This window comes from Plecotus auritus (genome assembly GCF_963455305.1).
Source record: "Plecotus auritus genome assembly, chromosome: 12".
Lineage (NCBI taxonomy): Eukaryota > Metazoa > Chordata > Mammalia > Chiroptera > Vespertilionidae > Plecotus > Plecotus auritus.
The window spans coordinates 22,774,934-22,789,872 of record NC_137778.1 but is presented as its reverse complement, the minus strand read 5'-3'; the positions used below and the strand labels follow the sequence as shown (position 1 = coordinate 22,789,872).

At 39.6% G+C, this 14,939-nt stretch overlaps 1 protein-coding gene across 6 annotated transcripts in view; it reads left to right on the top strand.

The window, feature by feature from the left end:
• The window catches only part of RASAL2 (RAS protein activator like 2), a gene marked incomplete at its 5' end in the record, with an annotated part of 257,338 nt that overhangs the window by 114,613 nt on the left and 127,786 nt on the right, over window positions 1–14,939 (top strand). For all 6 annotated transcript variants that reach the window (XM_080648920.1, XM_080648919.1, XM_080648916.1 and 3 more), the window contains one exon: window positions 4,895–5,022. In XM_080648920.1, coding sequence (XP_080505046.1) covers window positions 4,895–5,022 — 128 coding nt within the window. The remainder of the gene's footprint in view (window positions 1–4,894; window positions 5,023–14,939) is intronic.

The window sequence follows — 14,939 nt, the reverse complement described above, 5'->3', positions numbered from 1 at the left end:
TACATTGTTCTCAGATGAGTCACTGGGGCCTGTGACAAAACAGAGTTAGAACCCCCATGCTTACGTCTGAGTGCTGCTGAGACTGAGAGGGAGGCAGCAGAGGGACTCTTTTGCAAACTTTAGACTAAGGGAAATTATTCACCAGAAAGAAGTGTCGCCTGTTATCTCCCACTTGCCCTCTTTTACTCTTAGAAAGAAAGGGTGATGGTAAGCATAGGGTATTTACTGACTAGACACCAATGTTTCAGTAGCTTAGAAATTAAGCCTGTAATTGAAGAAAAACTAAAATGGTTACCTAAGGTTAAGATACATAATATAAATTTTTAACAAATAGTTGTGGTCTCATTGTGAATTTGTGATAAGGATTAAAACTTATATTTTCATAAAGGCACTCATTTCTGAACTATGATTTTATAAAACATAGAGTCATTTATTACTCAGTACCCTTATTATTCACCAGGGTTAGTATGACCATATTTAAATCTACTGGAGCCATTGATTCGTGTGCACTGTAATGTAACTTGCCAGCTCTGAGGTTCATTGTATGTTAGGACTAAGCGGACTTCACAGGCAATGATTTTAGTGGTTGGATGGTTATCAACTTAAGAAAATTTTTGTTTATTCTGGAAGCAAGGTATTTTCTGACATTTTAATAGAATATGGAGGTGGCGAGGTAATGAGGAATAAAATAAGTAAGATTAAACTTCATTTTAATATCCTGATGGGTTTGTTTTTTCTTTCTATACTTTAAGAATGAAATAGAATGACTTAAAATATATTGTATTGATGGGAGGTAATTAATAGCATCTGGCCTAGGCCTAGGGCAGGCAGCATTATCACATTTATAAAATATTAAGAGAAAATAGTCCTTTGTGTACTTAGGGAAATTGATGTGTCCTTAGCTAGTTAAAGTACAGTGGCTATGTTTTAAAGTTATTTATATGTATTTTTACTTCTATAAGATATTAGTGATTTTAATTCTGAAATTTTATAAAGAAACTAGAGGTTCAGTGCATGAAATTCAGGCATGGGTAGGGTCCCTAGGCCTGGCCAGCAATCAGGGCCCATCAGGTTCCCTGCCTCCCCACCTCCCTGCCTCCCTGCTTCCTCCTTCCCTTGCTCCCTCAGCACCCCTCTCCCCCGACCACTGGTTGCCTGCCATGTTCTGCGCTGCTCCCTGGTGGTCAGCGCACATCATAGCGAGCGATCGAACTCTGTTCTCCTGGTCGAACTCCCAAGGGGACACTTTGCATATTAGCCTTTTATATATATAGATGCTTATACTTGACTTGGGGTTCTAAGCAAATTCAGAACCAAAAGAAATCTGATCATTGAAATTTGAATGTTGGGAAGAACTTGCCATTTCTAAACCAGGTTAGTTCTGGCATGGAAATAAACACACACACACCTTTCTACAACAGTTCAGACCCATGCAGTTTACAACTACTTGTTAGAAATGTGTTTCTATTTTAATGTATTAAAATATCCCTGATACAGATAGATTTCCCAAAACTGCGTCTTTGTTTTTTTTAGGTGGTACTAAGAATCAATGAAAGGCTGTTGAGACTGAATGAAACATTAGAGTTTGTGTTTTAGCTGGAGGAATGAATTTCTCTATAGAATCCTCTGTAAAACTTGTTTTGAATGGCAGTAAATAGGTTTGGGATGTTAACAATTGCTTTTAACTTATGTTGGGATTTTAAAAAAATGTGGCTTGTAAATAATGTGATTCAAAAGCAACACAGATGAATTTCTAAGGAGCTGAAAGACACAAAAATAAAATTTCCCACAGCAATTTTTTTTCTTTGACATACTCCATATTTGGGTCATAGATTTAGTCTTTTCCACTCTATGCCTATTTCTGCTTCTAATTGGATCCCTTTTTTACTCTCCTATTATAAGTCTTTTGAGATGCTTTCTAAGTCTGGAAGAGACAAGATGCTAACCTTCTAAGAGAAAAGTTAATTTGTGGATATTTATAGATATGCCTAATGGAATTTCCAGTGAGTCTTTAAGAGAATTACTCCGGATGACATTCAGTGCTGATACTAATTTATATTTTGTCAGGAAACCCAAGTTATGCTATAAATATAGTATCCTATATTCTAATTTTTATGGACAGGCGCTGTCAATATTTTCTTACTTACTAGAGATCATAAGACTACTGTTCAAATTAAATTACAGTGGGCAGTTAGGTCACCCACTTACATAAGAAGGTTAGTCATTTGAATGAAAACTTGTCTGGGCCACAAAACCACCACATTTCCACATAAAGTAGGTGTATCCTCTCTGTTGAGGTAGTCTTGGTATTTGCTCTAAAAATAGGCCTACATTGTGGTAAAAATCTAATCCAATTGTTTATCCAAATCATATTAAGAAAATCAGCTTTTTAAAAATAAGTTTTTGTTGATTTCAGAGAGAGGAAGGGAGAGGGAGAGATAGAAACATAATTGAGAATCATTGATTGGCTGCCTCCTGCATGCTCCCTACTGGGGATCGAGCCCACAACTCAGACATGTGCCCTGACCAGGAATCAAACCAGGACCTCCTAGTTCATAGGTGGACGCTCAACCACTGAGCCACTCCGGCCAGGCAAGAAAATCAGCTTTGATAGGACTTTTAATTATAGGCGAGGATCTCCTATTGTGTCAAAAAGGATTAAGAGTGAGTTCCTTTGAAGCTTTTTGTGATGATTTTAGGAAATTCTAAAGTGTAAAGAAAACTTTAAAGTAATTTAAGATGCTTGGAATACAAGAAGAGAATTGAGGGTGGAGTTGGTGTGGTATAGAGAAGCTGTAGATATAGTAAATCCTGCTATGCACAGTGCAGAGGAGATGAGAAGAAGCAGGAAAATAGGGGGAAACCGTTGGTGAACTTGTCCAGCCAAGTCCTAGTAACATTTTGAAATTATTTTAGAGGGTAGTTGATAAGTTCCCCAAAACATGTAGAGCAACACATTTTAGAATAGGCAATTAAGTCCAAAGGAGCACTGAAGATAATAATGGACACAATAAGGGGCCTTAAGAAGATAGACATATACCTAAACTACCCTAATTTCTGACTTGTTTACTTTCTATAGAACTTAGGGTATAGTTATGCATATTTGAGTAATTATGGTATACGATATCATTTTAACTTTCTTTCAGTCAGTCAATACCAGTAATACCATTCTGTGATAAAAAGACTGAAAGTCTGTAGAAAGTAATAGTGATGAAAACACGCATCTAATAGATAAAATGCTCTTTCTTATGATTCACAGCTCTCCTGCTCTCAGGGGTTTTTGTTTTCTAACTTCTTCAGCTTGAGGTGCTCCTTTAGCATAATAATTAAACAGTAATAAGTAATGTATTTTAAATGATTCCTGCAAATATATTCCTGAAAGGTGTTAGTCCTTCGTAGCTAAAGATCTTTTAGTATGTATTGAACTGCCATAAAGTCTTATTTAATGGATCTAATGTGTTCTTATGATTAAGATACATTGTAAGGTTTACAACAGCCCAAATGAGTGAATAGTTTATATGAAAAAATTTTAAAGTGACAAAGTAATGGTAACCACTTGGTATTTTATAGGGAAATGAGACATTTAGAAGAGTGGAGACATTTAGCTTTGACATTGTATACCTTCATCTCAGAGACATGATGGTAATATGTTTAGATCTTTCCTTGAGGAAATTGCTTCCTATGATTTTAAGGTATTACTGGCCTCTAGTGGTAATATGCTATAGTTTAAACATTCCTAATTCTTATGAGTAACTAGAAAGAAAGCCTTTTTAAAGGTCTAAGCTGCCAATAACTTCACTTTCTCAGTTCTAGGTCAACAGTACTCTCAAAGTGTGCAAGCGACAGCATCTTCCTCTTAATGACCAGGGCCTCTATCTTTTATTCTTGTCTCTGAGTCACCTTTACTCTTTATTTTGAACTAGAGGCCCGGTGCACGAAATTCGTGCACGGGGGTGTGTGTCCCTCAGCCAAGCCTGCACCCTCTCCAATCTGGGACCCCTCGAGGAATGTCCGACTGCCCGTTTAGGCCCGATCACCGGGATTGGGCCTAAACGGGCAGTCGGACATCCCTCTTACAATCCAGGACTGCTGGCTCCCAACTGCTCGCCTGCTTGATTGCCCCTAACTGCTTCTGCCTGCCAGCCTGATCACCCCCTAACCACTCCCCTGCAGGCCTGATCGCCCCTAACTGTCCTCCCTTGCCAGCCTGGTCACCCCCAACTGCCCTTCCCTGCAGGCTTGGTCACCCCTAACTGCCCTCCCCTGCTGAACTGGTCACCCCCAACTGCCCTCTCCTGCTGGCCTGGTTGCCCCTAACGGCTCTCCCCAGCTGGCCTGGTCCCCCCCAACTGCCTCCCCTGCAGGCCTGGTCCCCTCCAACTGCCATCCCCTGCAGGCCTGGTCCCCCCAACTGACCTCCCCTGCAGGCCTGATTGCTCCCAACTGCCCTCCCTTGCAGGCCTGATTGCCCACAACTGCCCTCCCCTACCGGCCTTCTTCTGTCCACATGGGGGCGGCCATCTTGTGTGTTGGAGTGATGGTCAATTTGCATATTACTCTTCTATTAGATAGGATGGTACTGGTTTAGCTCTAAAGTGACCTTTCATTATTTTAGGGCATATACAATAGTGATTACTGTGTTAAGTTTGTGCTTATGGTTATAGAGTGTTTCAGCCCTCTTTTCTGCATACTTCTCTTTGTTAACAGTTTTTATTTTCTTTCTTTTTTTAAAAACAGTTTTTATTTTCTTAAAAGAAAGTTAAGATTTTAGTTTACCATTGAGATTCATGTTTAGACTCATCTCTTATTTGATTTTGAAAAATGTTACATTTGAAATACTAGTTTGCTAAGTAGGATAATGATTTGTCATTTTTGTTTTTCATTTGTTACCTAGATGTGAAAGGGCCACCTACACATCGTCTGTCTTGTGGCCAGTCACCCTACACTGATACGACAACATGGGAGCGGAAGTATTGCATCCTCACAGACAGCCAGTTGGTGTTGCTCAACAAGGAGAAAGAGGTGAGAAGGATATTATTGAGAAAAGCTACTTCCCTTTTCTGACCAAATTCCTGACATAATATAGTTTTTACTAGAGGCCCGGTGCACGAAATTTGTGCACGGGGGCGGGGGTGTGTCCCTCAGCCCAACTTGCACCCTCTCCAATCTGGGACCCCTCGAGGGATGTCCGACAACAGGCCTACCAGGATTGGGCCTAAACGGACAGTCGGACATCCCTCTCACAATCCAGGATTGCTGGCTCCCAACTGCTTGTCTGCCTGCCTTCCTGATTGCCCCTAACTGCTTCTGCCTGCCAGCCTGATCACCCCCTAACCACTCCCATGCCAGCCTGATTGATGCCTAACTGCTCCCCTGCCAGCCTGTTTGCCCCTAACTGCCCTCCCCTGCTGGCCTGGTCACCCCTAACTGCCCTCCCCTGCAGGCCTGGTCCCCCCTAACTGCCCTTCCCTACAGGCCCGATTGCCTCCAACTTCCCTCCTCTGCTGGCCTGGTCACCCCTAACTGCCCTCCCCTGCAGGCTTGATTGCCCCCAACTGCCCTACCTTGCAGCCCTGGTTCCCCACCCCCAACTGCCCTCACCTGCTGGCCTGATCGCCCACAACTGCCCTTCCTTGCAGGCCTGGTCCCTCCCAACTGCCCTTCCCTGCTGGTCATCTTGTGGTGGCCATCTTGTGTCCACATGGGGGCAGCCATCTTGTGTGTTGGAGTGATGGTCAGTTTGCATATTACTCTTTTATTAAATAAGATAGAGGCCTGGTGCATGGGTGGGGTCCAGCTGGTTTGTCTTGAAGGGTGTCCCGGATCAGGGTGGGGGTTCCCTTGGGGCGTGGGGTGACCTGGGTGAGGGGCCTGTGGTGGTTTGCAGGCCGGCCACGACCCCCGGCGACCCAAACAGAGGCCCTGGTATCTTGGATTTACTTATCTTCTATAATTGAAACTTTGTAGCCTTGAGCAGAGCCAAGCCTCCTGCTTACTCTGTGGCCGCAGCCATTTTTGTTGGGATTTATTTATCTTCTATAATTGAAACTTTGTAGCCTTAAGTGGAAGCCTGGGCTAGTCAGGGTGTGGGGAAAGCTTGGCTTCCTCCATTGCTGGGGAAACCCAAGCCTCCTCCTCGCTCCGTGGCTGCAGCCATCTTGGTTGGGTTAATTTGCATACTCGCTTCTGATTGGCTGGTGGGCGTGGCTTGTGGGTGTAGCAGAGTGATGGTTAATTTGCATATTACTCTTTTATTAGATAGGATTTATTAAATAGGATTTGCATTTATGAAAATGAGGCTGTATGAATGATAAACTATAGGTGCATGAGAGGGCTGCATGGCAGTTGCTGTAGCTCTACACAAAAGAACACAGCCTCTACCAGTACAAAAATGGCCAGCAAGGAGGATGCAAGGGAAAATCAACACTCTCTCTTCTCCTGACTTCTGACTTCTTCTTTTAATGATTTTTTACAGAGAGGAAGGGAGAGGGATAGAGAGAAACATCGATGAGAGAGAAACATCGGTCAGCTGCCTCCTGCACACTCCCTACTGGGTATGTGCCCACAACCAAGGTACATGCTCTTGACTGGAATCGAACCTGGGACCCTTGATGCCTAACTGCTCCCCTGCCAGCCTTTATTTTGAGTCCACAGGCCGACGCTCTACCCACTGAGCCAAACCAGTTAGGGCCTGACTTCTGACTTCTTGTCATTGTTACCTAATGGCCAAACCTAACTTGAAATCAGAAGAAAAGATTACTCTTGATGTGTTCTGTAGAGGTTTGCTTCCTGAAACACAGTGCAAGGGAGAGAAGGACAGAGTAGATCTAGAGAGGCAGACAGAATGTAATTAGTGCTGTTTTAGGTGAACTTTCTGTCCCTCTAAACAAAAAAGTAAAAAACAATAACAACAGAACCCCTTGAACTTACCATATACTATGACTACTTTATTTATCAAATAAATTCCACATCCAAGTAATTCATTTCATTATTGGTGATTTATCACATGTTGCCATTCTGATTTAGTAGGACCAGTAAGCCATCCTATTGCCAACCTCCACAACATAAAAAAAATAATGAATATGATCCTGACAAAGGGATAATGGAAGGGAAGGAGAAGAAAAGATCTGATTCAATGAAAGAGAAAGATAATTGCCAAATATACTGTGTGTATATACACAGTATACACCACACACACACACGTATACACACACACCTATAGGTAGAGTATCAATATAGTAAGTAAAGTAATACTTTAATATTATCAAATTTAATTTTATTAAAATAATTTTTAAAAGGGTCCTTTTCTCGAGCAGTCTAGTATATGTGGATTGTGTTTATATTAAGTAGACAAATAATAAAAATCGGTAGAGTGAATATTAGTAGAGAAGATTTTTAGTTACCAATTTGAATAAACAGATCATTCAAAATGCACATTTTAACCAACCTACTCTGTCTTCAGTTTTTTTAAAATCACAGTTATGAACAGATCATTTGTCATCTTTATGCCCTTCCTTACATTTTATTCAGCTTAGTACTGTAAGAAATGTAATAGCCTAAGGATAGATAGCATAAACATGCCTTATTTAGAACCAAAATATAGTAGGTGTACCGGTTAATAAGGCGGATTTTTTTCAGTAGATGGAGTTACACATATGTTGATATATATGCGATTTGATATGTATGCTATTTTGTTGTATTGACAAGCTTCAAAACTTCATATGCCAAATTTGCTGAAGGTATTAACGTCATAGGTATTTTTACACTTAAAAATGTCGAATTTCATGCCAAAAAAAGAGCATTTGCGGGAAGTTATAATTCATTACTTTATTTTGAAGAAAAGTGCTGCTGAATACTTTGGGAAGCTTATGGTGAACATGCTCCATCCCAAGATACTTGTGAATGCTGGTTTAAACGCTTTAAAAGTGATGATTTCTATGTGAAAGACAAAGAACATCCAGGTCAACCAAAAAAGTTTGAAGACCAACAGTTACAAGCATTATTGGATGAAGATGCCTGTCAAACTCAAAAACAACTTGCAGAAAGATTAAACGTTGCTCAGCAAACAATTTCTGATTGTTTACAAGCAATGGGAAATATTTTATAGGAAGGAAAATGGGTGCCACATCAACTGAACGAAAGACAAATGGAAAACCGAAAAATCATCAGTAAAATGAAAGAAAGTATTTTTTGCATTGAATTGTGACTAGTGATGAAAAGTGGATTTATTTTGAGAATCCCAAACACACAAAATCATGGATGGATCCAGGTCAACCATTAACATCGACTACAAGGCCAAATCGGTTTGGAAAGAAGACAATGCTCTGCGTTTGGTGGGATCAGGAAGGTGTGGTGTATTATGAGCTTCTAAAACCAGGTGAAACTGTTAATACTGATTGCTACCGACAACAAATAATCAATTTGAACCACGAATTGGTTGTGAAACAAACAGAATGGGCCAGAAGACATGGCAAAGTAATTTTGCTTCATGATGATGCACCATCACACACTTCAAAACCAGTTAAAGACACATTAAAAGATCTTGCCTGGAAACTATTAACCCACTCGCTGTATTCACCAGACCTTGCTCCTTCAGATTACCACTTGTTCCGATCGATGGCACATGCAATTTCTGAGCAGCACTTCAAAACGTATGAAGAAGTGGAAAATTTGGTCTCTGAATGGTTTGCCTCAAAACAAGGAAAGTTCTATTGGGATGGTATCCACAAATTACCTAAAAGATGGGGAAATATGTAGCTAGCAATGGACATTACTTTGAATAAAGCACTTTTGATGTTTCTCTTGAAATTATCGTGTTTTGTTTGATTACAAAATCCACATTATTAACCAGTACAGCTAGTAATCCACTGATTAGATATTACTGATCATTTGAATAATCCAGGCCTGGGTCCCCTTTTGTCTCATAAAATAACTGTCCATGATGAATAATTTTCTAAAAACATTATCTTAGGTACTTTATGCCTTTTCATGCCAGTTATCATAAGTAACCCTAGATGCCCAGGGAACTCATCTCCCACACTCTACTTTTGGCTCTGTAAATCTCCTTTTCTGTCTCTGTCATTCACTCATTCTTCCCTACCTCTTGAAACCCCTTCACTCTGCCCTCTGCAACTTATGGTCCATCAGCAGCAAACTCAGCCGTTCTTCCACCTCTTCCTGAAGGAGTCCCTTAATTTTTGGTCTCATGAGAACCTGTATCTTCCCTGAGGATACTGTTTTCTGTGAGGTCCTGTCAAGTGTTGGCTGTTTTTCTCCCACAGCCCTCAGACCATGCTGCCTATAGTAGTTGTCCTTCTCCTCCCATGGCTGCTTCCTGTCTGACCTCTCCCCAACCCCTTTACACCTTGTTTGTCCCTCACACCTCTGATATCCTTTCTTCCCCCTTCACCCGGCCTGAATATTATGGTCAGTCATTGCCATTGCTCCCTTGCACACTATTCCCTTGCCCTTCTCTTGCATCATCATTCTCACTTGACGGTGAGACAGCTCACTTAAATACTGCTCCTCATCTTCCCTGCCTGCTTCCATGCAGCATAATGTGTCTGGAGAAAATCACTCCACCATACTGATGGTCTTTAAACTAATGACTGTAAGCCTCATGTAAGCCCCTAATGTTGCTTGGCAATTACAAAACACTTTTCTAGTCCAATTATTGTGCGGCTCTTCTGGACGAGTGTTTCTCAATCTATGTGTGGTGAAGGACCATTTTTTTTCCTCTCACCTCATTGTGAACAATAAAATACAATAAAATGAAATTTGTAAAAAAGACAAAAATACAAACCCAGAATTTTTATTAGATTTAACAAAAATAAAATTACAATTTAAAAAATATTCACAGAGTGATCATAACATAGGAAAAGAAGGAATAGAATTACAAAACTTACACATGTTCCTGGAAAGTGTGTTGTACAATGAGACAAATCCACTGATCTCAACTTCTGTACTGTTACATTGTTTATTAGTAACAAACAATTTGTAGAGCAGCACATTGGACCACACTTTGAGTAGCACAATCCAGTGATTTCCAAGATTATTTTTTACATCTCTTCCTCTTTTCTAAAAATCCCTTCTCTATTACCCTCGCTTACAATTGACTACTTTGCTTCTTACTTCACTGAGAAGATTCAAGCACTCAGAAGAGAACTTCTGCATACTCCATTGCCATGTCTGCCTATCCACCAGCACCTGTTTCCTATACCCTGACTTCCCTCCTTTGACTATGGTTCAACTGACCACCATCCGACAATCCGTCCCTGCATGGGTGCCCATTCAAAGGATGTAGCACTAGCAATTCTCCCCCACCCCTTTAGTTTTTCAATTTTTTGCTGTCCACTAGCTCATCCCCACCAGCATGCTATTATTTCTCCTATCTTAAAAGAAAATAAGCTGATATCAACCTCACTTCTGCATCCAGTTACCATCCTTTTCTGCTTCCCTTAATAGCAAAAATTCTCGAAACTTGTAAGCTCACTGTCTCTTAATTCCTCTTCTCTTGTTCTCGCTTAAACCTACTCTGATCAGACTGTTACCCAGAATACTCTGCCAAAATTACTCTTGTTAAGTTTACTGATGACCTCCAGATTACTAAATTCAGTGGTTGGTTCTCATTTGACTTAATTTGTCAGTTACATTTAATGCAGTTGATGGCTCATTTCTTCTTCTAGAACAACTCTCTTCCCTTGGCATCCCTGACACTGTGCTCTCTTAGTTTTCTTCCTGACTCTCTGGCAATTCCTTCTAAGTCATCTTTGCAGATGTCTCTTCTCTCCAAATCTTTACAGGGTAGTACCAGTCCTTGGACATCACTTCCTAGGACTCTCATCCCATCTTATGACCTTAAACACCCTCTAATGCTGATGATTCCTAATTTTATGTCTTAAGCCTACACATCTCTGTTGTCTATCTAGAATCCATATCCATCTGCTCATTACATATCTCTACTTGAATATGTAGTAGTCATCTTCAACAAGCCCCACACTGATCCCCTAGTCTTCCGAAGCCTTCCAGAGACCTTCTCTTTCTTCATTAATGACAGCTCCATTCTTCCTAGTTCAAAGGCTCACTGTGATCCAGCCACTCTGGCTTCGGCACTGTCCTTGAGCACATCAGACATGTTCCTGCCTCAAAGCCTTAGCCTTGGCTTTTCCCTTAAGATATTTGAATGATTTCACTTTTTCTCCTCCTTGAACTCTTTGTTTAGATATCACCTGCTTAATATAGACCCACCTATTTAAAATTGCCACCCCTGCCCTGGCCGGGTAGCTCAGTTGGTTAAAGCATCATCTTGATATGCCAAGGTTTCTGGTTCGATCCCCAATCAGGGCACATACAAGAAGCAACCAATGAATTCATAAATTAGTGGAACAGATAGATGTTTCTCTCTCCCTCTCTGTCTCTTTCTGTCTCCCTTTCTCCCTTCCTTTTCCCTCTCAAGTCAATCAAATAAATAAATAAATTGCAATCCCTCCTGTATCTCCATCCAGAACATCTGATCTAATTATGTGGCTCTGTTTTTTGTTTTTGTTTTTGTTTTGTTTTTTTTGTCCCTTAGCATTTGCCACTTTCTAAAATGCTAAAGAATTTATTTGTTATATTTATTGTCTTTCTTAACCACTACTGGAATGTAGGCTTTAGGGCAAGGATTTTTTTCTGTTTTGTTCAATGTTGTATCCCTCAGTGCTTAGGACAGTTCTTGACACATAAGTAAATTCTCAATAAATATTTTTTAAATAAATTTTGAAAAAGCCAAATTATAAATTTGATTCCTGAAGATCCATTTTCTTAATATAAGTGTGAGAGGCGATGCACCTGTCCTTTTATCTTTTCTTTTTGTGTGAAAAATTTTTCCAGAACATGAGGCTTAATCCCATGTTTTTCCCCTAAAACTAGATAATGAAAGAGGAAAAAAATAATCCATAAAATGCTTTTCTATTGTTGATATGTGATTCCATCTGTATTTATTGAACATGTATTATGTGTGCAGTATTGTGATTGCAGAGATGCAGGTTTGGGGACATATTATGGTAAATTAAAAGTTATAACCATTTGGAACTCCATGCAGGTAGTGTTTGCACAACATTGTGAATGTACTAAATGTCACTGAGTTAATTCACTTTAAAATGGTTAATTTTATGTTAAGTGAATTTCACCTCAGTAAATTATTTTTTCTTAAGATTACAATATAATCACAAGGAAAGATTAACTGAGATATTGCCTGGAGTGGGTTATGGTGTGAATTGGAGATTGCCAAAAAAGGTTTTACAGAGAAATCTGTGATTAGGTCATGTCCAGGGAGAAACAGAAGCTCACCTGGAGGAAAAGAAGGGAAGGATATTTCAAGTATAAGGAGACAGATCAGGAAACATCTCTCTCTTTGGTAAATTGCAAAATGCTCAGAATCCTTGGAATACAGCTTGAAGAAAAGTGATAGCTGTCAAGAATCAAATGAGAAAGTGCCTTGAAGGCCATGCTAAGGAATTTGGACGTAATTCTGGAAATGATTTGGATCATGGAAAGGTATTTGAAAAAGTCGGTGACATCATCAGATTTGCTTCTTAGAAAAGTAACTCTGTTAATCATGTGGAAAATTGAGTGAATGTTACTGGAAGAAAATAGAAAGTTAGGTTACTGTAGTATTCCAGGTAAGAGATGAGCAGTTCATGAAATAGTTTGCAAAAATAGTTAATGCCTAAGACAGATATGTTATACCATTATTAAGTTGGAAAAACTGAATTAAGTCTCTAGGATAAGAAAATATTAAGCCATTGCTGTAACTACTACATAAGTGATAAATTTAATATTCTCTTAATTTCATTACAAGAAATGATTAGAAATCGTGTGTGTGTGTGTGTGTGTGTCTGCTGTCACTCACTATCAGCAGGAGTATAACTCTCTCTCACCCTCACAAGTTTTCATGAACAAATTAGAATTTCTTGAAATAAGGAATTTAAGGAATTTCCTGTTAAAATTATCTAAAAAGGCTGTTTTAAACCTTAACAAATCATGGGGGTGTTTATTGCTGTGCTACAGAAATCAATTAAGAAGATTCTGTAAGGATTTAAACTGAATCCTTAGCCAGGCACTGCTGGAATGTGGGAGGATTATATTAGTCTAGCATCACTTGTGCATTCAGTGTGTGGGATCTTTTAATGCTGTCTCTTAACTCTGCATGTTTCCTGTCAGAAACGGGAAAAAGTCTGCCTGGGGGATGTACATGGGAAGAGTGTTAAATACACCGATTGCCAATTTGGGAATGTAGCAGAAGGGTAGGTCTGTGCAGAATGCTGAAAGAAGAGAAGTCTGCCAGGAGTATCACCTTGAGAAATGACTCACTGGCTTAGTAAATTGCTTCATGTAAATTGTGCCAAATAGACATTGCTTATGTGTAATGAGATATACTTCCCTGCCCGGATGCCAGGAAAGGCCCCAGCTGGCTTGGTACTAAGCCATTTTAAAGAGGGTGTAGGAGGCCATTTGAATTCCATTTTGCTTGCAAGAGATAAGACCAAGTAAACCAGAGATTAAGGAGTTGAGGGAAATGGTGGAGAAAGCAATCATGAACCCCTCTGAGTGGAGCCAGTATAAAAATACAAACAAACAAAAAACCCCCGAAATTTGTTGAGTTCCTTTGGCAATAACAAGTCATTAGGAAGAGTTAACATGGCTCCATTTTTCTTCATTCAGAGTCCACTTTCTGTAGGTGGGATTTTTAAAGCAGGATACTAGTACACAGGTAGCAGGATAATAATAATGTAATTTTAAGATAAAAATTTTTTTTCTTTCTTTGGAAAAGCAGTATTTATACTCAGATATATTAATGAAAATAGCCATTAGGCTTTTACACAAACAGCCAAAAATCAGCTGTTACTTACCTGGGGTAACTACCCATGGCATATTTCATTCAGAATGACTTTCAGATTATTCAGCAGATACATAATGTGTCCCTGTTGATCATGTGGAAAATTCATGTGTTAGGAGTTATAAAGAATAAGACACAGTTCTCTCCTCTCTCCCCCACATACCAAATTTAGTTGTGGAAATAAGACAAACAATTTTAAAATGGCATTTGAGAAATATCACAAATAAACTGGATAGAATAAAAGAAATCCATTTATTCTAAAGGACTATAGTCTATGTCATTAAGATGCTATTGGTAATGGGCAGTTACCAAAGGAAGCTTAAGAAAGGAAGGGATTTGATCAAAGTTATGTGTTAATGAATATGTTTTAAAATCGTTTCTATTGATTTCAGAGAGAGGAAGGGAAAGGGAGAGGGAGAGAGATACAGAAACATCTATAAGAGATTAAATCATGTATCCACTGCCTCCTGCGTGCCCCCTACTGGGAATCAAACCTGCAACCCACGCATGTGCCCTGACCAGGAATCGAACCATGACCTCCTAGTTTATGGGTCAATGCTCAACCACTGAGCCATACCAGCTGGGCTGTGTTATGAATATTAATCTATAGGATGTATTGGAAGAGGGAGAGATAGGAAGGAGAAAGACCAATTAAGAGACTACCATTCCTCTAATTTAAAAACCTGAAAGGTTTCCCAGTGCTTCTTGAATTATGCATGGTCTGGTATTAATGCCCTCCCAATGCGCTCATAATGTATTTTGGTGTTCTAGCCCCATTTCTCCCCTTGAAGAGACTCTAATTAAATTGGCAAAACAAAATAAAAAAGTCATATGCTTACCAACTTTGCTGATGTTAATGTCTTTTTCCTTTGCCTACAATGGCCAACCTCTCTACCTATTAAATATTCATTCATTCATTTGTGGGTTGGAGCTATTTTAAGATTTGGGGATTGACTGGTAAGATACAAGCTGTTAAGTTACATGGAATTAGTTGCTCAAAGGAATAATTATAATTCATTGTAGTAAGTAGAATGACAGAGAAAAATCTGTTATTGGAGGA